Here is a 24,084-nt window from a genome sequence, read left to right as displayed (position 1 = left end):
GTGCACATTAGTGCAGTGCCCACAGGGGCCCAGAGGCAATGGGTCTGTCTAGAGCTGTACTTACAGGTAGTTGTAAGCTGCCATACATGGGTACTGAGAACAGAACCTAGGTCCTCTGGAAAAGCAGTATGCAGCACTCTTAACCACACAGCCATCTCTCAGGCCCTTTCTGGTTTTAATATGACCATGTGTTCCTATAGTCCCAGTTTACTTCGGTAAATCTATAAAATCCATTTTACTTTTAGAAATACAATCTTGTTTTAAACTTTCTTTTTATTTATTTTCTGTGTCTTTTACATCATGCACCTTGATCCCTTTCATCTTCCTATCCCTTCATATCCACCCTCTTCCCTTGCAACCCCATCCCCAAAATAAAGTAAAATTTAAGAAAAAGTAAGAAGAAAAAAGAAAGAAAGAAAAATCTTGTCGTGGAATCCATAGTGTGACACAGTAAGTCACACAGTTTACCCATTTATCCATAATATCTACTTGGAAGTGTTCATTGCAACAAGTCATTGGTCTGGTTTGAGGCCTCTGGTTTCTGCTACACTATTGATACTGGGCCCTTAATGGAATTTCTTTTGACTATCCTGTTTTTGTCCTCTGTCATAGAGATCCTGCAGCTTTAGGTCTGCAGGATTGGCCCCTTTACATGCTCCAGCGGATTATAGATGGGGTGGGACAGCTCAACCTTAGTTCTGAGCTTGGGTAGTTGCCGGATTGGTCAGCCCACCAACTCTCCCCTGTCTTCACCACCAGGGTGAGCTCTTTGGTATTGCCCTGGCTAGTTCACCCCTTGTAGCAATGAGCAAGGGGCAGGGCCGGTTCTCCTGCTTTCATGCCACCAGGATTGGCTCTCCCATACCTACACCAGCAGGGCTAGCTCTGTGTTGCCCAGGGGATGTGCAGGACCTGTTCTCTGAGTGCTGCAGCTGGTAAGGGGCAGTGACAACTCTCTGATTCTTATGACCTCAGGGCCAGCTCTCCCACCTGCCACAGGTGTTGAGGGGAAGGGGTATCTGTCCCCTACCCATGCTACCATATGGCAGATGAGAGGCAGGGCAGGATCTCCCATGAAAGGGGTCAGCTCCCTCACCAGCTGGAGATGGTAGGAGTGAGTGGGGAGGGCATCTTTCCCTTACCCCCCACCACCACACTGCAGACAAGGGAGGCAGTACCAACAATCCCATTCTCACACCTTCAGGACTGACTCACCATACCCCTGACTACAGGGTCAACTTTACTGTGCTGCCCAGGCAAGGCAGAGGGTCCATTCTCCCGGGTGCTACAGCTGGTGAGGGGTTGCATCAGCTCCCCTGCCTGCTGCAGGTAGCGAGGGGCAAAGGGAAGAGGACAGCTTTCCCTCCTTACCCATTCCACCACATGGCAGACTAGAGGGGCATGACCTCCTCTAACATTCTCACCCTCTCAGGGCCAGCTCACCCATGTCCCCATGAATGGGGTCAGCTCCATTGTGCTGCCCAGGTGAGGAGTAGGACCCTTTCTCCTGAGTGCTTCAGCTGGAGAGGGGCAGGACCAGTTCTTCCTAGTGTTGCAGCCATTGAGGGGTGGAGTCAACTCTGCACAGCCCTATCCTCTCAGCCTTCAGTGATATCAGGAGCTATGGACATCAACAGAGACCATGGCTGCATCAGGGCCATGAACCAGACATGGGCCCCAGCAGCAGCCCGGGCCCAGACATCACCATGGCCCTGAGTAGGAATTAGACCACCCACCTCAAGCCCTCTCCTCCTCTTCAGATACACCTCTGTTCACAGGAAATGAACCATTCTCATTCTCTCATTCTCTCTCATTCTCTCTCATTCTCTCATTCTCTCTCTCTCTCCTCCTTCCCTCCCTCTCTCCCTCCCTCCCTCCCTCCTCTCCCTCTCTCCCATCCTCCCTCTCTCCCTCTCTCCCTCCCTCCCTCCCTCCCTCCCCCCTCATACCACTCCATACATTTGCTCACCATAATAGTGCCTGGTTGCCTGGCGCCACAAGGTACTGGGCAGGACCATGCTTTCTCCTCCTAGAAATACATTCTTACCAGTGTGTGTCTTGTGAGTGGTGCTGGACAAATGATGGTGTTTATGTAGACCAAGGTACAATCATCCTCCAATCTCCAAATTGAATCAAAAGCTGCTTTTAGAATGGAGTCTCTTCAGATAAAACACAGAAACACAGCCTGAAAAACCATTGTTTATATAACAGTGTAACTTGGAGCAGGGCACAACTTAATCTCAACAAATGGTTTCTGCCACATGGCATTATGGTAGGCTCTTGCAATGTCCTTGTCCTCTTTAGGTGAACTTTGTTAGACTCTGTAATCCCGTTCTAGATCATTTACCACCTTGGTTGTATGGTGGGTGTCTAGTGATAACTGCATGCCTGGTAGCACCCATTGCAGGTCTCTGGCACCTCTGCTTAGAGCCCCCTTCACACCTTAGAACTGATGCATTTTTTGGTAACTAGTTATTGGTATGTTTTAGATGAGAATGAACCACATACCCAGCCTGAATAGCAGTTGCCAGGACTCTGGGATGCTGTTGCCTTTGCAGCCTTCCTTTGGCTGCACTTCCTGCTCCAGTATTATTCTCAGGGTAACATACTGACACGAGGAAACAAAGTCCTTAGTCATCTTATTATATTATATTATTTTTGTCTCTGGACATCCATCCCTCACTCCTGCCTCCCTTGCTGCCTTCCCTTTCTTAGGATCGCCATATTGCCCAAGCTACTTGAACGCACTATGCAATCAAAGGATAACCCTGAACTCCTGGTCTCCTGATCCTCCTATCTCTGCCCCCCTAAGTGCCAAGATTATAGGCCTTTTGTCACTTGTGTTTTATTTCAAATGAATGAAAAATGGACAAGCCTGGCTATTCAACAGACTGAAGCTGATAGATCACAAGTGCAAGGCCTACTTGGGCTATGGGATGAATTAAAGGACAAGTTGAACAACTTACTGAGACCCTGTCTTAAAATAAAAAAAGGGGGCTAAGGATATAGTTCTGTGGTAGGGCACATGCTAGCATGCATAAAGCCCTGGGTTCATTTCCTAGTTATCCCCACCAAAAGCCAGATAAGGTGGTACGTGCCTAATCTCAGCACTTGGGAGGCTGAGGCAGAAGGATGGTAAGTTTGAGGCTAACATAGTATCAATGAAAATTCCTGGAGAGAAGCTGTGTTTGTACAGGCTAATTGGCTGTTTAAAACTGCAGTAATATGAAGATGTTGGACTACTTCACTTGGACTAGCTTTAGCCCTGTGAATAACCATTTCTTGTCTACCTCTGTGTTGGAATATCTTGTGACTAATAGATTAAAACCTTTGGAATCTATTCACTTAGTGGACCATTAGCTTCTACCATCCCAAAACTAAGAATGTCATCAGATAACATCTCAGGCCTATAGGAAAAATCCCCCCATCTTTCTGTAACCACCTCTGGTGTACACACCAAGTGTATTTTAAACTTGCCTTGTATGACTTTCTTTGTTTGGTAAAACTATAAATCTTCTTCCATATTTGAACATGGAATTCGGGGCAACCTAAACCTGTGTTCCTGGGTTACAGTTACTCAAATATGGCCCCTGAATAAGCTATCTCTTATTCCCTTTTAGGTGAGAATTGTGGGTTTTGCATCAATAGTTATGTACTGTGTGAGACCCTGATTTAGAAAAATAGTATAAATCAAAGGATGTATGTGCATGACGCAGCCACATATACACAGCCATAAATCTACATATATAACATACAACAGAGTATGGATATGCACATACACATATATGCACTACTGGCACACATGTACATTCACATACACATCCGCACAGACAGCATACATAGCATATACAATATACATCTATTTATAAATATATGCCTACATTCAAACATAGCACAAACATGTCATACTAGCCTCTGTCTGCATTATATATCTCTTGAACACCATTAAAAACACACAGATTTGAATATGGTCCCAACAGAACTCAAAATTGTTACATTTTGGTCCTTTTTTATTATGTATATCTGTGACCTGATTTACTGGATTCTTATTAACTAGGGCAGCTAAAATCAGTTGGTGATTTTATAGTGTTGACTCTGCAAACTTGGAGTTTAAAAGGGCCAAGAAAAATGGAGAAGGGAATTGTTGGGGGAAGGTACATTAAATTGTTGTGTCAATTGTAGTGTGAATGAAGATAACTTTCTAGGTAGATTATTGTGTACTAAACTGCTAGCATAAGTGAGCTCTGCTATGCACTGCTCTGCCAAATACAGAGCCCTCAAATGCTACGTGGGGTGTTTCTAGAGTAAGCCGAGAAGGAACCTAGAGGGTCATCTAGCCAGGAGAGAAGCCCAGTCTAGCTCAAGGCATGTTTTCTCAGCGTATCTTTTGCCCTAAGTCATTATTTACCAACCCCTCTTTGCAAGTGAAGCTGTCTCTGGTGTATGAGTTCTCTTCAGTTTCTGAGTAAGTCTCAGACACTTCAGTCTGAGATCAGAGATTAGAAATCAGAGATTGCTAAACTGCTCATATAGTTTAGCAGTATAGTGCTTGTTTAGCATGTGTGAAAGCATGCTTTCAACCCTCCCAGCCAGTGTCATTTTGCAAGTATGTTTCCTTTTTAACCAGTGTGCATGTGAGTAACTAACAATACTTAGATTTTAGCAATAAATTGCAGCTCATTTGATTCTGGTTATATAATACAGTGACTGTTTATCAAATAATACTAAGTACCAGGATCTTTTGGCTGGGCACATGGCTACTACATTTCAGAAAGTTAATATTAGGGAAAGCATTTCATGAGGACCTAAGTTGTTTTGTTTTCTTGGTGATACCAGGGAAATTGGGGTCCCCTCATGAATAAAAGAATTTAAGAATGGCCTCAAACAGAAACTTGAGGACAATTTTATTAGAGTTTAAAAGAAGACCCTTAGGGCAGGTGAACTGGAAACCTAAGCAGCTATGCAGAAGGGCAGACTGGAGGAGAGAAGGAAAAAGAACCATGCTGATTGAGTTAAGCCAGTATGGAGCTCAGCCACATGGTGTGAAGGAAAGCTCTATAGAATGTGAAAAGGGGCATGGGATGTAGCTTATTTGGTAGAGTGTCTGCCTAGGAAGAATGAAAAAGCCCAAGTACTAGAGAAAGTATACTTAGGCTCTGGATAGCATTGAAAAAGAAGAAACAAACAACAACAAAAGGAAAGGTTATACTCTTCTAAGGCAGGCAAACCCTACAGAACATCGTAGCAGCTTGGGGACTACACTAGGGAGCAGGAATTCAGGGAAGGAAAAGTACATTGTCTAAGTAAAAGGCTATTCCTTCTATCTTTCTTAGCATGGTTTAAAGATGAACCCATCCTCTTGAGTCCCTTAGCCAGGTCAGTAGCCAGCTCAGGAATGTTAACTCTCTACACAGGCCAGAGATTTCATCCTCTCTGCAAGAGGAAATAATTTCCCTTAATGAGTCTTTACTGCTGCTGTGTCATTAGGATGTCAGTTTCTAGCTCCGTTGTTGTTTAGCTCTCTGTTTTTGGAATGTAGGGCATCAGAGTGCTCTACTCTGGAGTATGTGTTAACCCAGGACGGGACCTTCCCCTCTCCTCTCCTCAGAACACAGCAGGGTTAGCAACCACAAGGCAGGACACTGGTATAATAGTCCTTCAGACCCCACCTGTAACACCGAAATATTATGCATCATATCCAGGTTGTAAAAAGAGGCATCTTAAGTACTCTGGATATGAAACAGGGACAGGTCTGCATTCCTCTTGTCAGTGACTAGGTTATATCATCTCATTGCTACTTATACATACTGTCCTTTGAGTTAGTAGAAAAGTTTTCTTGGTATTGTGTCTCCACCCCCCCCCCCCCCCCCGCAACCTATTGATCAAACTTAGAGCCTTGCACATATTAGGCAAGTGTCCTACCACTGAACTATATACTGTATCCCTCAAAAGTCAACTGATTGTTTTTGAGACAACTCACTTTGTAGCCCAGTCTGACTTTTAACTAGATGTAGTCTTCCTACTTTGGCCTCCCAAATACTGGGATGACATGAAACACCATGCCCAGCTCAAAAGTCAATTTTAGACTGAGAATTGCTCTTTTCCTTAAGTCAGAGGTTTGTTTTCTCCTTGGGATTGGTTTGGTGTGGTTTGTTGGCAGAGGTACTACACACTGAATTGTTATAAATTTGCTAGTCAGCCCATAGGCTTTTGACATGAATAATCATATATCCAGACCAGCTTCTATATGTATGTCATGGATGTGGCCTATGCGTATATATGTATGTTCATATGAAATGATAGTGTAAGGGGAAACTCTGTAAGTCATAGCTGTTTCCAAAATAAGCAGTTGTTGTTTTTCTCATTTGTCATGTCTTATTTTAAAGGTTTTATGACTGAATTGATTCTTGGCCCATCTTAGAAAGGTCTGTCCCTATATATAAGCATTTTCCATATGCTGTGTAAAAATATTACAACTTGAATTAAATAGTCCCAAATATATTTGGATCTGACAATTTTCACAAAAATATGATTTTTTTTCTTTTTTGTGGGGGTGTATTTCTTTTAATTAAAGAAATGTAGTTGGTATATACTTGTGTGTCTATGCCAGATCTATATGTATGTGCCATTAATGCCTCGTGTTTCATATAGAACATGTTCCACATATAGCCTAACATATATAGCATGTGTTATAGATTGTTACCACATCACAAGTGGCAGTAGGCACAGGTGTTAGAAAATTTGTAGTCCTTAAAATGATCTAACAGAGAAGATCCTAATCAGAATTCTTGCCTAATTTTTATTACATCTTCCTCTAGACAAGCAGATGCCCAGTGTTAGGAAGTCAGTTTGAGAACATTGCAGGACCTACTGAATCAGAACCCACAGGCCAATTCCACATTGCCAGAATTGTTCCACTCCCAGGAAGACCCAGAACCTCCACAGGATGGCCTGGACCAAGCCAGGACTCTATCTCAAAAATATACATACTCAGAGGAGAGCACACTGTCAGACTTGGGACCCCAAATCCAGGGTCCCTCTTCACCCCTACCTGTTCAGGAGCACACTTTGTAGCCAGTGAGCACAGCCTGGCTCCTTAAGAAGACAGCCCCACCTCAGAAGCCTTCACTGCCTAATCTCGAGCCCAAAAAGTACTGGAGCCTAGAGAGTACACCTACAGACTCTTACCTAGCTGTCCCAACAAGTCCTCACTAGCACCATTTACTGAGTCCCGGATGTGTGTGTGATTCACCTGTCCTTCTCTTGTAGCCCCTCTGTGCTCAGCAGTGCCCAGCCACAAGACAGCCAGCATGTGAATGAGGATACAACTTTCCCTCAGCCAGAAGCCCAGCTCTCTTCCAAGTGTCGACAGCTACAGACATCAACCATGGAAACCTCTCGCTCCCCTTCACCCCAATTTGCCCCACAGAAGCTGACAGATAAGCCTCCCCTGCTTATCCATGAAGACAACTCAGCAAGGTATTGTCCTATGACAGCATATTATGTATTCATTCTATCATCCCTTCAGTGTTTGTTGCTGGAGCCTTGCTGCAGCTTCAAACACTGGGGTAAAATTTGATCATAGAAAATTGTGTGGAGAATGAGCCACAGCTCAAATGACCAGTTATAATTTAGTGACATCATGATCCCCTTCGTGCCGAATTCATTTCCATTTGTCTTATTCCCTGGCACATGCAGACTAAGCATGTTTTGCCAGTGATCAAAATCAGATTTAACCTAAGTATAAGATCTTTAGGTAAAGTTGAATAATGTCCAGTAGTTTCATACTCTTTAAATTTCCCCCTCTCTCCTTCCTTCCCTCTTGTTTTTTGGATACAGGATCTTGATGTATAACCTGGGTTGGTCTTGAACTCACTGTGTAGCCTAGATTGTCTGTGTAACCTATAATGTCTTTGAACTCTTCATCCTATTGCCTCTAACCTCTAAAGTGCTGAGATAGCCAAGGACTCTATTAACCGAGCTATATCCTTAGTTCCTCAACCTACCACCCTTAAACTTCTGAATAACTCAGATAAAAAGCCCAGTGTCGTGGGCTACCTCTTTTCAAGTTATTGGTCAGTAAGGTCTCATAGACCCCATTCATTATAGGTTATTACCATTGCTGTTGGTTACCTTCCAGAACTTCATGGTAAGATCCTATTGCTGAAGATACCACATACTTGAATCATAAAACATGAAAACAAGCTGGTAATGACCTAAAAGCTTCATCACCACTGGCTATATTTCATATTGCTAGAAGGTGTTATTGACAATACTAGGGGAATAAACTAATCAACAATTTTACCCAGCTGTGAACTCTGGGAATTATGATGAATTGCCTGGAAAGATCTACTGGTGCAGTAGTGATAGGAATGTTATGGGAGTAACCAACTATTTTCTGATTGGATTTAAGAGCTGCTCCACAAAACAGAACTTACGTCTGCTACTGTTAACAGTGCCAGGCACTCATAGCTGGGTAGGTCTTAGACCCTAGGAGAGAAAGAAAAGCAACTACTATCATTCTGCTAAGTGGACATGGCATTAAACCTTCCCTTAAGTACTTGTCTTTATACCCATAGGTTGGTACATCTTAACCCTCATCAGATAAACTTCTTTTGCAATAGAAGACAATTAACATAGAGATCAATAACTCTTGCAGAGAATATGAAACTTCTAAGTTTTCAACCCTAAATGGGACATGATATCACACTTTCTCCCAAAATTCAGAGATCGTTGTGGAAGAGTGGCTGGAAAGCTTGTAAGAGGCAAAGGTAGTGAATGACTACAATGAAACTGTTTTCCAGACAGCACAGGACAGCTGCACGTAGGAGCTCACAGTGGCTTTGACTACATGCTCAAGATTAAGCCAGACAAATCCCAGCATAGATGTCACAAAGTCCCACCCCCTACTGAGAAGCTGTTGGCAATCAATGAGAGAGGGAGAGTCAGTTTTTCTTTCAAGATGTGTCCCCTGGGAGGCTACCCATGCTTCAATAGACAGTCCTACACCCATGCACATACTAACAACACTAAGTGGACTCAGAGGTTTTAAAAGACAAAGCAAAACAAAAAGCAACATAAAATTGGGAAGGAATAGTGGGGGAATGTGGGGTAGATTTGATGAAACATGAGTATGTGTGGAATTCTCAAATAATAAAAAATCATTTTAGAAAGGACATCATTGATGTAATTATATCTCTGTCCTGGTTAGGTTTCTACTGCTGTGATAAGGTCCATGACCAAAAGCAACTTGGGGAGGAAAGGATCTCTTTCACCTCACAGCTTATAAGCCATCATTAAAGAAAATCAGAGCAGGAACTGAAGCAGAGACCTTGGAGGAACACTGCTTACTGGCTTGTTCTCCATGGCTTGCTCAGCCTGCTTTCTTTTTTTTCTTTTGTTTATTATTAAGAAGTGTTCTATCCATTTTACATACCAACCACAGATGTCCCTCTCCTCCCTCCTCCTGCCCCCCAGCCTCCCCTCCCAGCCCAACCCCCATTCCCACCTCCTCCAAGGCAAGGCCTCCCATGGGGAGACAGCAGAGCCTGGTACACTCAGTTGAGGCAGGTCCAATTCCCTCACCCTGTACCAAGGCTGTGTAGGATGTCCCACCATAGGCACTGGGCTCCAAAAAGCCCACTCATGCACCAGGGATGGATCCTGATACCAGTGCCAGGGGGACCCTTAAGCAGGTCAAGCTAAACAAGTATCTCGACTATGCATAGGGCCTAGTCCAGTTCCATGGAGGCTCTACAGCTATTGGTCTGCTGTTCATGAGTTCCCACTAGTTTGGTTTGGTTGTCTCTGTAGGTTTCCCCATCATGCTCTTGATGCCCCTTGCTCATAGAATCCCTCTTCTCTCCCTCTGCAACTGGACTCCTGGAGCTCAGCTTGGTGTTTGTCTGTGGATCTCTGCATCTGCTTCCATCAGTTACTGGATGAAGGCTCTATGATGACAGGGTATTCACCAATCTGATTACTGGAGTAGGCCAGTTCAGGCACCCTCTCCACTATTGCTAGTAATCTAAGGTGGGGTCATCCTTGTGGATTCCTGGGAACTTCCCTAGCACTCTGTTTCTCCCTATTCCCATGATATCTACCTCTATCATGGTATCTCTTTCCTTGCTCTCCCACTCTGTCCCTGTTCCAGCTCATACCATTCCCTTATGTTCTCATCCCCCATCCTCTACCCTCCATTGCGATCCATGTGTCCCTCTTAGGGTCCTCCTTGTTAGCTAGCTTCTCTGGAGCTGTGGGTTGTAGTCTGGTTATCCTTTGCTTTACATCTAGTATCCATTTATGAGTGAATACATACCATGTTTGTCCTTCTGACTCTGGGTTAACTCACTCAGGATGATATTTTTTTAGTTCCATCCATTTGCCTGCAAATTTCATGATGTCATTGTTTTTTACTGCTGAGTAGTATTCCATTGTATATATGTGCCACATTTTCTTTATCCATTCTTTGGTTGAGGGGCATCTAGGTTGTTTCCAGGTTCTGGATATTACAAATAATGCTGCTATGAACATAGTTGAGCATGTGTCCTTCTGGTATGATTGAGCATTCCTTGGGTTATGCCCAAGAGTGGTATAGCTGGGTACTGAGGTAGATTGATACCCAATTTTCTGAGATACCACCATACTGATTTCCAAAGTGGCTGTACAAGTTTGCACTCCCACCAAAAGTGTTCCACATCCTTTCCAGCATAAGCTGTTATCAGTGTTTTTGATCATAACCATTCTGACAGGTGTAAGATGGTATCTGAGTTGTTTTGATTTGCACCTCTCTGATGCAAGGATGTTGAGCAATTCCTTAAATGTCTCTTGGCTATTTGAGATTCTTCTCTTGAGAATTCTCTGTTTAGCTCTGTAATCTATTTTTAATTGGATTGTTTGGTATTTTGATGTCTAGTTTCTTGAGTTCTTTATATATTTTGGAGATCAACCCTCTGTCAGATGTGGGGTTGGTGAAGATCTTTTCCCATTCTGTAGGCTGTCATTTTGTCTTATTGACCATGTCCTTTGCCCTGCAAAAGCTTCTCAGTTTGAGTTGGTCCCATTTACTAATTGTTGCTTTCAGTGTCTGTGCTACTGGTGTTGTATTTAGGAAGTGGTCTCGTATGGCAATGCGTTCAAGACTACTTCCTACTCTTCTATCAAGTTCAGTGTAACTGGATTTATGTTGAGGTCTTTGATCCACTTGGACTTGAGTTTTGTGCTTGGCGATAGATATGGATCTATTTGCAGTCTTCTACATGTTGGCATCCAGTTATGGCAGCACCATTTGTTGAAGATGCTTTCTTTTTCCCATTGTACAGTTTTGTCAGCCTGCTTTCTCATACAACCCAGGACCACCTGCCACGGTGGGCTGGGCCCTCCCACATCAAATTAATCAAGAAAATGCCCCACCAGACTTGCCTGTAGGCCAGTCTGATGGAGGCATTTTCCAATTGCACTTCTTTCTTCCCAGAAGATGTTAGCTTGTATGGCATTAACAACCACAAGAAAAAAAAAACAAGCACAGTCTCCAGTGATGGTGTTGAATCCACAGCTTTACGTGTATGCCTCAGCTGTGTTTTATGTCTTAAATGGTATCATTTAAACATCTTTCAATTAATAGCATTGTTAGGGATCTGGACAGAAGGTGTCCTAGTCTGGTAGTTTCTGCTTTAATATAATCCCATGGGCTAATTGGCTTAGAAACAACAGAGATGGCTTGCTCATGTTTCTGGAGACTGGAAGACCAAGGTCAAAGTGTGGCAGATTCAGAAACCTGTTTCATAGATGGCACCTTCTTGTTATGTCTTCATATGTAGAGGAGGCAGGAAACTCTGTAACGTTCTTTTATAAAGACATTAATACCATCCATGAGGCTCCATTTTCAACATACCACTTCTCTAAGGCTCTATCTTCTAAGACCATACCTAGGGTATTAAATTTCAACCTAGGAAGCCATACATTGTGGCACACGCCTTTAATTACAGCACTCAAGAGGCAGAGGCAGCTCCTGTGTGTTTGAGGCCAGCCTGGTCTACATAGTGAGACCCTGTCTCAAAAAAAAATCAGCCTAGGAATTTGGGTGCACATAAACGTTCTTATCATAGCAATAGGAAAAGCAATAAGATGACCTATGTGATAGCATTTTCATATGCCAGTCAGCTTAGGGTGCCTATAGCTTCTCAAGTCATTAGAACTATAGTGAACACAGTGGGCTTCATAGCAAAACAGAGTGTCTTACATTGGGGCTGAAGACCTGTGTGAATCTAGGAAGTGGCTTTTTGTCCCAGTGAATGCTAGTTTTCTTTTTTGCTTTTTTGAGAATCTATTTGCTGTTTATCACAGACTAGCCACAAACTCAGCAGTCCTCCTGCCTCAGCCTCCCTAGTGCTAGGATTACAGGCATGAGTTACTATGCCTAGCTAAAAACTTGTCGTTTTTAAAACATGTTTGCCCTGGGTAAATCACTGACACTAAAACAGAACAAGTGAATTCCCTGTGTACAGCAGGGTATCCCTTACAGTGGCATGTCTTTGTAAGGGTGGCTTCAGGTGTTAATATGTGGGAGACACATGGAACATGGGATGCAGTGCACATGACAAAGCTCCTGAGAGGGACTCATGGGTGGAGGTACTCAGCAATGATTCCAAGCACAGCAACTCCCAATAGAAGTTTTCCAGGGACATGGAAGGCCACCCAGGCACCTGATGGTATACAACAACCTACTTTTAGACTTGTAGTAATTCTATCCATTGATGATTTTTCCTACAAAGGGAGATTTAACAAATGGGGCTTGATGCATTTTTTTTTTGCATTGCCCTCAGAATAAAAACACGAAATCAAGGAATGTTAGCTATAGCTCATGTGATAGAGCACTTGTCTTCACCTAAGTCCCTGGGTTCAATGCCCAATTTCATTAGAAAGCAAAAATGAATATTAAATATCTCATGTCATCCAGGACCTCTCTCTCCCTCCAGTGCCTATAGGTGTGTGGCAGAATTTGAGTTGGACTGCTAGGCATCCGGAGACCATGTGAGGGGTCAGATGAGGACAATTTCCAACCTCTGCCTTGTCTTTCTGTTTGGCTGGTTGACAGTGGGTCTTTGTGTTGGGATCCCTGTATGAATCGTGGGTGGGAATCTGTACATGTCAAGATTTCAGAGGACAGCCCTTGTCTTTGCAGAATTGAGCGGGTGATGGACAACAACACCACTGTGAAGATGGTGCCCATAAAAATTGTACACTCAGAAAGCCAGCCCGAGAAGGAGAGCCGCCAGAGTCTCGCATGCCCAGCCGAGCTGCCTGCCCTGCCCAGTGGGCTGGAGAGGGACCAGATCAAGACATTGAGTACATCGGAGCAGTGCTACTCCCGCTTCTGTGTGTACACACGACAGGAGGTGGAAGCCCCTTATAGAGCCCGCCCTCCAGAGCCCCGGCCTCCCAGCACCCCTGCACCTCCTGTCAGAGATAGCTGTTCTTCCCCTCCCTCACTCAACTATGGGAAGGCCAAGGAGAAGACTGAGGATGACTTGAAGTCTGAAGAATTAGCCAGAGAGATTGTGGGAAAGGACAAGTCATTGGCTGACATCTTGGACCCCAGTGTGAAGATCAAAACCACCATGGATCTGATGGAGGGAATTTTCCCCAAAGACGAGTACCTTCTGGAGGAAGCTCAGCAGCGGAGGAAGCTGCTTCCCAAAGTCCCCTCACCTAGAGTCACAGAGGACAAGTGAGTAGATGGCACATAACATGGGGTGCTTGTTCCTCATTCCCTATCTTGTAGGCTTAGAAGTGAAAGAAGGGACTTAGGGGTATATTGATATTCATGATTGCTTCTAGGGGGAGGTGATGGTTTTTTTGGGGGGTCCCCAGTACTTAGCACTTTTTGGTAAGTTTTTAAATTATCATACCTGGATTTGATTGTATGGGACTTAGCAGAGGTAAGATGATGCCCACTGCAGCTGCTAATGTCCTTAGCTTACAACTGGCATGATTATGGCAGTATCCACATATCCATCCTCTCTAGGGACCTTTAGGAGTGTAATTTGGTAGGTTTCTCTGTTACACTGGAGAATGGAGCACTCCTGACATCTAGTGGATAGGTAGCAGATACTACTAAAGATCTTATAGTGTATTAGACAGCCCCCAGATACTCTCAGTGCTGGCCCTGAGAAACCCTCTGTTAGTGTGAGGCTAACTGTCCACCCACTCACCTGTGTTGTGTCCATCATCTAATCTCTATTTTCAATATGTATTTCACATGCCTGTCCATCTATCTATCTATCTGTTTTTGAAGTAGAGTCTCTCTGTGAAACTTGGGCTCCCTTGATCTTGGTCCTTCTACTTCAGCTTCCCAAATGCTAGGGTTATAGGAATATGCCAGCACACCTGCCTATCTCCCTCCTACCCACTTCTTGATAATGTTGAACTAGAATCCAGGTCCTCATATATATTAGGCAAAGTTGTCATCACTAAGCTATAAGCCTTACCCATTTTATTTTGTTTTGAGACAAGTTACCTATACTGACTTTGAACTCAAAATCTTCCTGCCTTAGATTCCTGAAAGCTAGTATTGTATATGTGTCCTACAGCTATCATGTAATCTTTACATGTGTTTAATCTGTGTATCTTTTGTCTACCTGCCTTTCACCTACTTTTGAGTCACATTACAAAGCCTACTTCTAGCGTAAGGATGTTATATTGAACAACATTTTCTTTCATTGGAGATGTTTGTTTGTTTGTTTAAATTTCAGTTACCTAGGGGCCAAGGATGCATCTCAGAGGTAAAGTACTTAACCTAGCTTGTGTAAGGACTTGGATTTAATCTGAATCACTGATGGAAAAAGCAGTTTTGCTTCTATGAGAGACATGTGACCATGTGACAGTGTCTAAAAACATTTTTGTTTGCTACATCTGGGGGTGTACAGTTGGTATCTAGTATATGGAGCCCAGCGGTTCTGTTCAAGAGTCAACAGAGCATACACACACACACTTAAAAATTAAAACCCTATGGTCCTGGGTTGAGGATACAACTGGGTATGAAAGCATTTGCCTAGCATAGCAAGGCCTCCAATTCCTAACCTTGTGAGTAGTGGTGGGGAAGGGTTTTTTATTTTGTTTTGTTGTTTTAATATTTTGGGTTTCACCTTATTTTCTCATCTTCCTGGTTCTTGTCCTTCTGTCAGTGCCATTTGTCACAGCCCAGGTACTGGGTTCAAAGAGTGTGCATGTGCCACAGCTGATTAAAATTTTGGCCTCTTCACCCAGGAAACAGGACTCAGGTGTGCCAGGGGTCGTGTCCTTGGCCACCAATTCTGCCTATTACAGCACATCAGCCCCCAAGGCAGAACTGCTTATCAAGATGAAAGACCTACCGGAGCCTGAGGAGTATTCAGGGGGTGACTTGGACCATGACCTGTCAGTTAAGAAGGTAAGAAGGAGAAGCACAAATCTGACCTCATCCCAGTAGTTCCAACTCACAACTACTAAGGAGGCTGAGGCAATAGAATCATTTAAGGCCAGGAGTTCCGGACCAGCCTGGGAGAAAAAGCAAGACCTTCCTTTATGCTAACCAAATCCCCTATCATGGTGATATAAGCCTGCAATCCCAGCACTAAGGAGGCTGAGGCAGGAGAGTGGCAAGTTTGAATCAGTCTGTGCTGCACAGTAAGTTCAAGGCCAGCCTGAGCTTCACAGTGAGATCCTTCCTAAAAAAAAAAAAAACAACCCTTCCCTCAGAATTGTATGCTAGGTCAGTGAAAGGTAGTAGGACCACTCATTTGTCACCCCAGCAGAGACCTTGCATAACATCTCTGAGGTCGTTTGTACTTGCTTTTCATGCAAGACATGGTTCAGCATGAATAAGCCCTTTATGCTTAATTATGTTCCAACCTTTCTACAAAGCCCTTGAGGATCCAACTGTAGGCAGACTAAAGAAAGGAGCCCTCTCTAAGGGACATTGTGTTATCATTGGAATTATGTATGGCCATAGCCCCAAAAATAAACAACAAAAAACCTCCATGTCTATCATAGGCTTGGTAAACCTTACCCTCTACCTGCTTTTGGAAATAGGTTTTATTGAAACATAGCTACATCCATTTGTTTACATATTGACTGTCACTGACCATGTAACCTACAAGGAGCAAAATATCTACTCTCTAGCCCCTAATGGGAAAAGTTTGCCAATCCTTGCTATACTACATCAGGTATTAGACAGTTGGAATAGGGTGAATGGATAGAAAGAGACAAATGCCCATGATTGCAGAAACACAGAGTGATGCCGGGCTCAAGCCCTACGAATGTGTACTGTGTGAGGGAAAAGGAAGCAGGTACAGATGCCCTTGGTGGGAGCTTGGTGGTCTTTGGGAAGCTTTTGGGCAAGGCTTCAGCTTTGCTTCTTGAAGGAGGAAAGAAGGTTGGAAATTAACTCAGGGTCATGTTATTTGGAAATTAACTCAGGGTCATGTTATTTAGCACTAATGACAATCACTGCAAGGACAGTGTTATCTATTGCTCCCAACCTGGTGATTTGAAAGATAGCACAGCTTGATCTTAATTATGTTAGAAATGTTAGGGAAGGAGTATAGTGACCTGTTTATACATTTTTAAAAAGTCCTTTCAGTGTAGAAAATGGTAACCTTTTGGGTCCTGGGAATTAAATAGGGAGATATGGGGGTTTGGTCTCTTACAGACTTTGAATTAGAGTATTATGTACTTTCTTCTAGCCATTTGTCCATATTTTTTAAAACATCAGCATTTTCAGTTTTTCCTCATAAAACAGAAGTCATAGAATTTGAAGCATTTTAATTTAGGCTGCAATGTACATACAGGGAACTGCCTTCTTCACAGTTAGGTCTTGTTATTTCATAGTATAATGTATTTAAAAGTACATGCAGCCGGGCGGTGGTGGCGCACGCCTTTAATCCCAGCACTCGGGAGGCAGAGCCAGGCGGATCTCTGTGAGTTCGAGGCCAGCCTGGGCTACCAAGTGAGTTCCAGGAAAGGCACAAAGCTACACAGAGAAACCCTGTCTCGAAAAAAACCAAAAAAATAAAAAATAAAATAAATAAATAAAAGTACATGCCTTGGCCAAGGATGTAGCTCATTAGCAGAATGCTTACCTAGCATGTATTAGGCCCTAGATTCATTCTCTAGCACCCTACCCCACAAAGTATACCAAAATATCTTTAAAATCTAGGTGTGGTGACTCATATCTGTAATCCTAGCATTCAGGAGGAAGAGGAGAGAGAGAGAGAGAGAGAGAGAGAGAGAGAGAGAGGGAGGGAGGGAGGGAGGGAGGGGGAGGGAGGGAGAGGGAGGGAGAGGTAGGGAGGAGAGAGAGGAGAGAGAGAGAGAGGGAGGGAGGGAAGGGAGGAGAGAGAGGAGAGAGAGAGGGAGGGAGGAGAGAGAGAGAAAGAGAAAGAACGAGAGAGGAGAGAGAGATCTCCTCTCACTGGTTTTACAAATCCCTCATTATTTAATAGTGCAGAGACTAACACACCCAATCTGGCTGAATTCTTCTCTGGCTGTGTATGATTTAGCTACACTAACTTAGGGCACCAGCTTGGGATCATTCTAACAAGTGTCCCATGCCTCCCTGTGCCCTACAGCAAGAGCTCATCGACAGTATCAGCCGCAAGCTGCAGGTGCTCCGGGAAGCCCGTGAAAGCCTGCTGGAGGACATCCAAGCCAATAATGCTCTGGGGGATGAGGTGGAAGCCATTGTGAAAGATGTCTGCAAACCCAATGAGTTTGACAAGTTCCGGATGTTCATTGGGGACCTGGACAAAGTGGTGAACCTCCTGCTGTCACTGTCAGGCCGCCTGGCCCGTGTAGAAAATGCCCTCAATAATTTGGATGACAGTCCTTCTCCTGGAGATCGGGTACTTGCAAACACATCTGTTTGGGAAATGGGAAGTGGTGAGAATCCTTTAGAAAGGCTGTCCTTGAGGTGCTAAGAAAGTCAGCTCTTAGAAGCCTCATAGTGTCTGTGCATGGTCTGTATACTGTTTAGAGCGTGGTACTCTGGTATAGCTGAGGTCCACTCTCTCGGTTTTCTTTCAGTTGACAGACAGAACAAGCTAATGAGATGCAGGGAGCAGGGGGCATTACAGGCATGTACCACCATGTGTATCCTCAGTTTTCTTGTACTCAAAAGAAGAGAAATATATTACTTGCTGGCTTTATTTCATAAGTTATGTTTCAGTCAAACATCTTTCTGTGTTCTTTGCATATTATAGAATTTCAAAATGAATCTCTTGATTAATAAAACATCTACTGCAGTCTCCCACCACTATCTTAGTAACTTTCAGGCATCCATGTGATTTTTCACAACCTGAACTACATTTGTAGAACAAGTTAATGTCTGCTTATTTTCTGTTTGGAGTTCATTGGCCTTATCTGGCCTCTTTCCATGAAAATATCTTACCTCATTGTTTGTCTCAGGCCTGACGGTACAAGATGCTCTCTAAAGCTTATATGGTCATGGAAATCCCAAAGAGAGTTTCTGGTTCAGGCCACATTTAGGAACAAGTAATAGCCCCTCTTTTCTGACCTTTCTGCCAGTCTCCCTGTGAAGACATTGAATGCATTCACCTCTCCTTCTTAGTTTCCTTCATCTTGGACTTGGTAGGGTTTCTATTGGATGTGTATATTCTGTAAACTGAAAGCAGTGATTGTGAGTTTTGTGTGTTAGAGACATGATTGTCTGTCCAAAGGACACTGTGCACCCCCTTCCCAAACAGGACACTGAAAAGAGTTCAGGGCTGTTCCATACACACCTCCCAGCAGCTCTACCCTCTGTGTCTTCCTTTTCTGGCCTTTCTTTGTCTTTGTACCACCTCTTGTCGAAGAGTTTAATCCTGCCCTAGAATCAATAAGTCTCAGTCCGTGTGTGGCGTGTGTGCCTGTGTCCATCCGTGTCCGTCCATCCATGTCTTTCCTTCTCCCTCTCCTCTCCCTCTCGTACTAGGGATGGAACCCATAGACTCATTCGTACTAGGAAAACTCTTTACTGCAGAACTATAGCCCAATCCTACTTTTGCTTTCTATTTTGAGGCCAGGTGTCAGTAAGTTGTCTGGACTAGATTTGAATTTACTTCATAGCTAAGACATACCTTTCACTTATGAGCCTTCTGCCCCAGTCTCTTGAGTAGCTGAGATTACAAGCCTGAGCCACAAGGCTCAACTTACAGTATTCCCCTTTTTCAATTTTGGGACAAACAGGATCCCCAAGTCCTTTGTCCCTTTGAAGCATGTCAGAACTGTCTAGCTGCTGGTCCCTGATTTTAAGGCAAATGGGAGAGAAGGCACAGACAGAGAGAGGAAACCCAGAGGGGCCTATGAGTGGCTTCTGGAAGGGCGAGGGAAGGAGGAGCTCTAGAGAAGCTATCCATAGTTAAAAGCACATGTAGACTACATCATGGTCATTCCTATGGAGATCCCATGTGGCTTCAAGGTTTCCATGAACAGTTATGAGACCAGTCTCCAAAAGCTGCAGGGCTTTTAAGGGATTGGCCAGAATCTTTGCTTTAGCTCTGCCTCAACAGGACTTTCTGTCTCCTTCTCCCTCAACAGCAGTCACTATTGGAGAAACAGAGAATCCTAACCCAGCAGCATGAGGATGCCAAGGAGCTTAAAGAGAACCTGGACCGTCGCGAGCGCATTGTGTTTGACATCCTAGCCACCTACCTCAGCGAGGAGAACCTGGCTGACTATGAGCACTTCGTGAAGATGAAGTCAGCCCTTATCATTGAGCAGCGAGAGCTGGAAGATAAAATCCACTTGGGTGAAGAGCAGCTCAAGTGCTTGTTCGACAGCCTACAGCCTGAGAGAAGCAAATGAGAAGCCCATCCCTGCAGAAGTTGGACACTGAGCCTTGGAGATTAATGCCTGGGAATATAAGAGTGAACCCAAGCCTATTTGCCCATCTTTGGAGAGACACACTCTGGAGCCACAAGACTAGTAAAAAAGCAATAATGTCCTGTTAGTATGTGATGATTTATTTATGTTTTTCATTTCTCTTGGTTTGCTGAGCAGAGTTTTGTATTACACGTGACTTCACAGAATGCCAGGCTTTGATGGTCAGCAGGGTCCCCTAGGATATCCAAAGGCTGGGCCCACAATACACGTAAGCACTCCTTTGCAGCAGTGGCACCATTGTTCCTCCCCTGTGTAGATGCCAAATACATCCCTATGGTGCAGGAGAGGAAGGACCCTTGTGATTTAGCCAGGCATGGGCTGCTGTGTGTTCTGTCCTTATTCATTCTACAATGTGAGCATTCATTGATCTATCATCATGGCATTCTCTGACCCAGTTAAAATCAGTGATGATGATAAATTATTGATGTGTTGGAAACATGAACAGTTTCCTAGTGGTTAAAAAACAACTATGAAATGAACAACCTATATATTGGATGCATTCATTCCAAGAGTAAAATCATCACATAACTTGTGTGCATGCTTTGAAACACCCCAAACAAACAGATAGCTAGTGTCCTTCTTGTCACATCTTAAATAATTTGAAGTCAAGTGACATTACTTGGTTAAAAGTGTGTCTACTAATAATGTTATTGCTTGCTCTTTATTTCCTGAGACTAATGGAGTATTTTGAAGTTTCTTTCCCCAAAACACTAATTTGTTTGTGTATGTGATCCTTAATGATAATCGGTGGCTTGTCTCTCTTTACTTTTCTGTCTGTTACCGTGAGCCACGTGCCATGTACCTTAAGACTTAAGATTCCATCTTCTAGTTTGTCAGAGGTCTTGTGGAGTGCTTACATTTGAAACGGTTTCAAGATTCCTTGTCCTTAGCAGTTAAAAAAGATGTCAAATAGAGTGTTACTCATTAAAGCAACACCGTCATTCTATTGGTTTCTAGTTAACAGGACAGAGATTGGGAAAAAAATATTTGTAAATCATGTGTCAGATTTGTTATTCATTTTGTTTTTATTATTATCTGTTTGTTTTAGAAGAGTCTCATGTAACCCAGATTGGCTTCAATCTCCCTATGTAGTCCAGATGACCTTGAACTCCTGATCCTCCTGCCTCCACTTCCTGAGCTCTGGGTTTACCAACATACCCCACTTCCATGGCTTCATATATCTTATAAAAGATTTGTATGAAGAGCTCTCAACAGTAGAAAACAAACCATTTGAAAAAAGTGGGCAAAAGACTTGACTAGACACTTCACCAAAGAGGATGTATGTATGGCAGATAAACACATGAAAAACGTTCACCCACCAGTGACATGTATAACTTATTTACATTAAATGTGTGTAGATTTGGTGTAGTTCAAAAGATGTTTATGTAACTAAATGCATGGTGAAAGATGAGCAAGTCCCTCTAGTGACTTGATGTTTAGGCATCACTAGTCTTGGTTCTATCAAGGGATTATTTCATTCTTATTTTCCCCTGAGATTGCAGCAGATGCAAAGAGTCCCTCTCTGAGCAGTAACCACACCCTTTCCAGAATACACATGCACACTTAGATCCATGTGTATATGCATGTACTCACACTCCCACATACAGTTGTCTTAAAGGACCAGAATCCATGCATCCTGAGCCAGAGGAACAGAGGTTGACACCATAAGCTCTGGTGAAGATGATATCGTCCTCCGTACAGATGAGTCAAGATGGGCAAGCTTCTGTACTGCAGACCACAGATGGCCTTGTTGACAGCCTATCACTATCAGCTGGGAGAAAACCTTTGCAGAAGTGTTGATTCCTGTTAAACAAAGCTATGTCTACCTTTCCAAGTCCCTGATCTGCCACTGTAGCCTCCTCCTTCCACTTGGTCATCCCTTGCTGTGAACATGGGTCATGTCAGAAAATGTGATGCTGGCTGTCCACAAACTTTTCAAGGAATTGCAGACTGTTTTGTTTTTAATTTACACCAAGCTATTTACCTGTGGTTCTTTATCCCCAAATACAGTGTTGTGAACATTTTAATGATATGTGTGTAAAATGTGAATAATGGAATTTTGTTTGTCTGTAACCTGCCTTTTCGTGTTGTTCCAGGATTGTCTGTTATGGAGAGCAATATTTAGTGTACTAGCATGCTTGTACTGAAGCACACATAACACTTATGACCTTCCTGTCCATTCCCTGCTTGCCTGTTCCATGTCTGATTAGCAGGGACACAAGAATTCCAGAGAGTCCATGTACGTATGTCTGTGAATAGTGATACTATTGCATAAGAAACAATCTGGTGCTAATGGTTGGTCTTTGGCATGCATAGATGTGGCCATAGCTATGGAACTCTTAACTCTCTGTACACACACTGACCTTGCTTGTGGTCGGTTTTTGTGGCTTTACCCTGAACTCTGCCCTGGCAAAAATGCACATTTGTTCTTGATGCTTACCACTTATCAACAGATCCTCTTGCTTGACTTTAACAAAATAAATAGTGTCTCTTCAAATGAAAGAAAAATGTCTTTATTTCCTACATTGTAGCTTTGTACAAAAATAAAAATACCAGTGATGGGCATGTAGCCCAAGGGAAAAGAGTATGAGCATGGTGCCCTGACTTCAGATACCAGCAGTATACTCCACAAAAAAAAAATCCTAAGCCAGGCACAGTAGCTAGGTCAACAGTGTGACCATTCATTGCATCTATTATAATCCTCTGACCCAGCCAAAAATCAGTGGTGATAATTAGTGTGTAGGAACATGAATGGTTTCCTGGTGGTTAAAAACAAACTGAAATGGACAACATATATTTTGAGTGTACTCAAAGATTAAAATCTTAAGTGCATTAACATACCCATAACAACACTTTTTCTTTTTAAATCATGACATTGTCCTTTATACTACCACTTTCTGAGCAGCCTTTCTGATCAGTCTAGTCCCTCTCATGGCCATGGCCTATCCATTCTACCAATCTCTTGCAATCTGGCTTAACTCCCATACCTTTCTTTCTCATCTTACTGGGCACATGAAGCTAGAAACATGGGGTTCTTTGGGGGGTTGTAACAGGAGGAGTAGGTCTGGGATACATAGTTTTTCTGTTGAATCTGATGTCTGCTGAGCATAAAGTACCTTGTCTGATGGAAGCTTTTGTATGAGCAGAGTGTTATCCCCCACCTGGCTCATCTTGGGATCTCAGAAGCAGCCCATCACTTTAATTCAAGGGTTAATGTTCATTCTTTTCAAAGCACTGTTCTTACAAATGCATCATAGCTATTTGCCCACAGGCAGAGACAGGATGGACACCAGTTCAAGGCTAGTCTTGGCTACACAATGAGTGTGAGGCCAGAGTGGCCTACATGAGACCTTGTCCCAGATGAAATAGCAGCAGAGATGGTACACCTTGTCAGACCTTGTTATCTAGCTTGCCTGATAACCTGGGCAACAAAGGGCATTGACTTCCAGGTGTATGCCAGATGAGGATGCACCTAGCACATACTTCCATGACTTAAATGTCTGTCTTCAACTGCAAGTTCTATTATGTTCTTCATGTAGCTGCTTATTGCCAAGCCTATGATGGGTCAGGCATTTCCTACTATCTCAGAAGAAACATACACACTCAGTTATTCTCACTCCACTCTTAACTTTTCTAACCATCTCCTGTTTAAAGTCTTTGTCCTGCTTGTTTTGGTGTTTTGTTTTTTGTTTGGGGTGTGTGTGTGTGTGTGTGTGTGTGTGTGTGTGTGTGTGTGTGTTTTATTTTGGTCAACTTGACTCAAGCTAAAGTTATTTGGAAAGAGGAATCTCAGTTGAGCCTCCATCAAATGGCCTGTTGGCAAGTCTACAGGACATTTTCCTGTTTAATAATGTGGGAGGATCCAGCCCACTGAAGAGTGACACCACGCTTGGGCCTGAGTTCTCTAAGAAAGCAGTCTGAGCAAAGCCATGGGAAGCAAGCCAGTAAGCCGCACCCCTCCCTGGTTCTGCTTCAGTTCCTGCCCTAACGTCCCTGAATGATAAACTACAACTGTAAGTAGGAATAAACCCTTTCCCAACTTGCTTTTGGTCATAGTGTTTTACCACAACAATAGGAAACCAAAACGAAGAAGCCTTCCCTTCAAAACTATTTTTTTTTTTGTCCAAGCTTTGTGGTAGGTGCTTGTAATCCTAGCCACTCTGC

At 43.4% G+C, this 24,084-nt stretch overlaps 1 protein-coding gene across 2 annotated transcripts in view; it reads left to right on the top strand.

Annotated features, from left to right (window-relative positions):
* Shroom2 (shroom family member 2) overlaps nt 1-21,331 on the top strand; it is a 290,381-nt gene extending 269,050 nt beyond the window's left edge. Inside the window, exons 6-10 of one of the 2 annotated variants that reach the window (XM_052711845.1) lie at nt 7,270-7,479; nt 13,169-13,729; nt 15,268-15,430; nt 17,610-17,882; nt 19,576-21,331. In XM_052711845.1, the coding sequence (XP_052567805.1) occupies nt 7,270-7,479; nt 13,169-13,729; nt 15,268-15,430; nt 17,610-17,882; nt 19,576-19,842 (1,474 nt within the window). In that variant the 3' untranslated portion in view covers nt 19,843-21,331. The remainder of the gene's footprint in view (nt 1-7,269; nt 7,480-13,168; nt 13,730-15,267; nt 15,431-17,609; nt 17,883-19,575) is intronic. The other variant, XM_052711931.1, reaches the window with a different exon arrangement.
* Nucleotides 21,332-24,084: the final 2,753 nt, after the last annotated feature.

Source organism: Peromyscus californicus, unplaced genomic scaffold (genome assembly GCF_007827085.1).
Source record: "Peromyscus californicus insignis strain IS unplaced genomic scaffold, ASM782708v3 Scaffold_10__1_contigs__length_136768540, whole genome shotgun sequence".
In the NCBI taxonomy this organism is placed as follows: Eukaryota; Metazoa; Chordata; class Mammalia; order Rodentia; family Cricetidae; genus Peromyscus; species Peromyscus californicus.
Note: the sequence above shows the minus strand (reverse complement) of the source record. Positions and strands in the feature narration are given on the sequence as shown.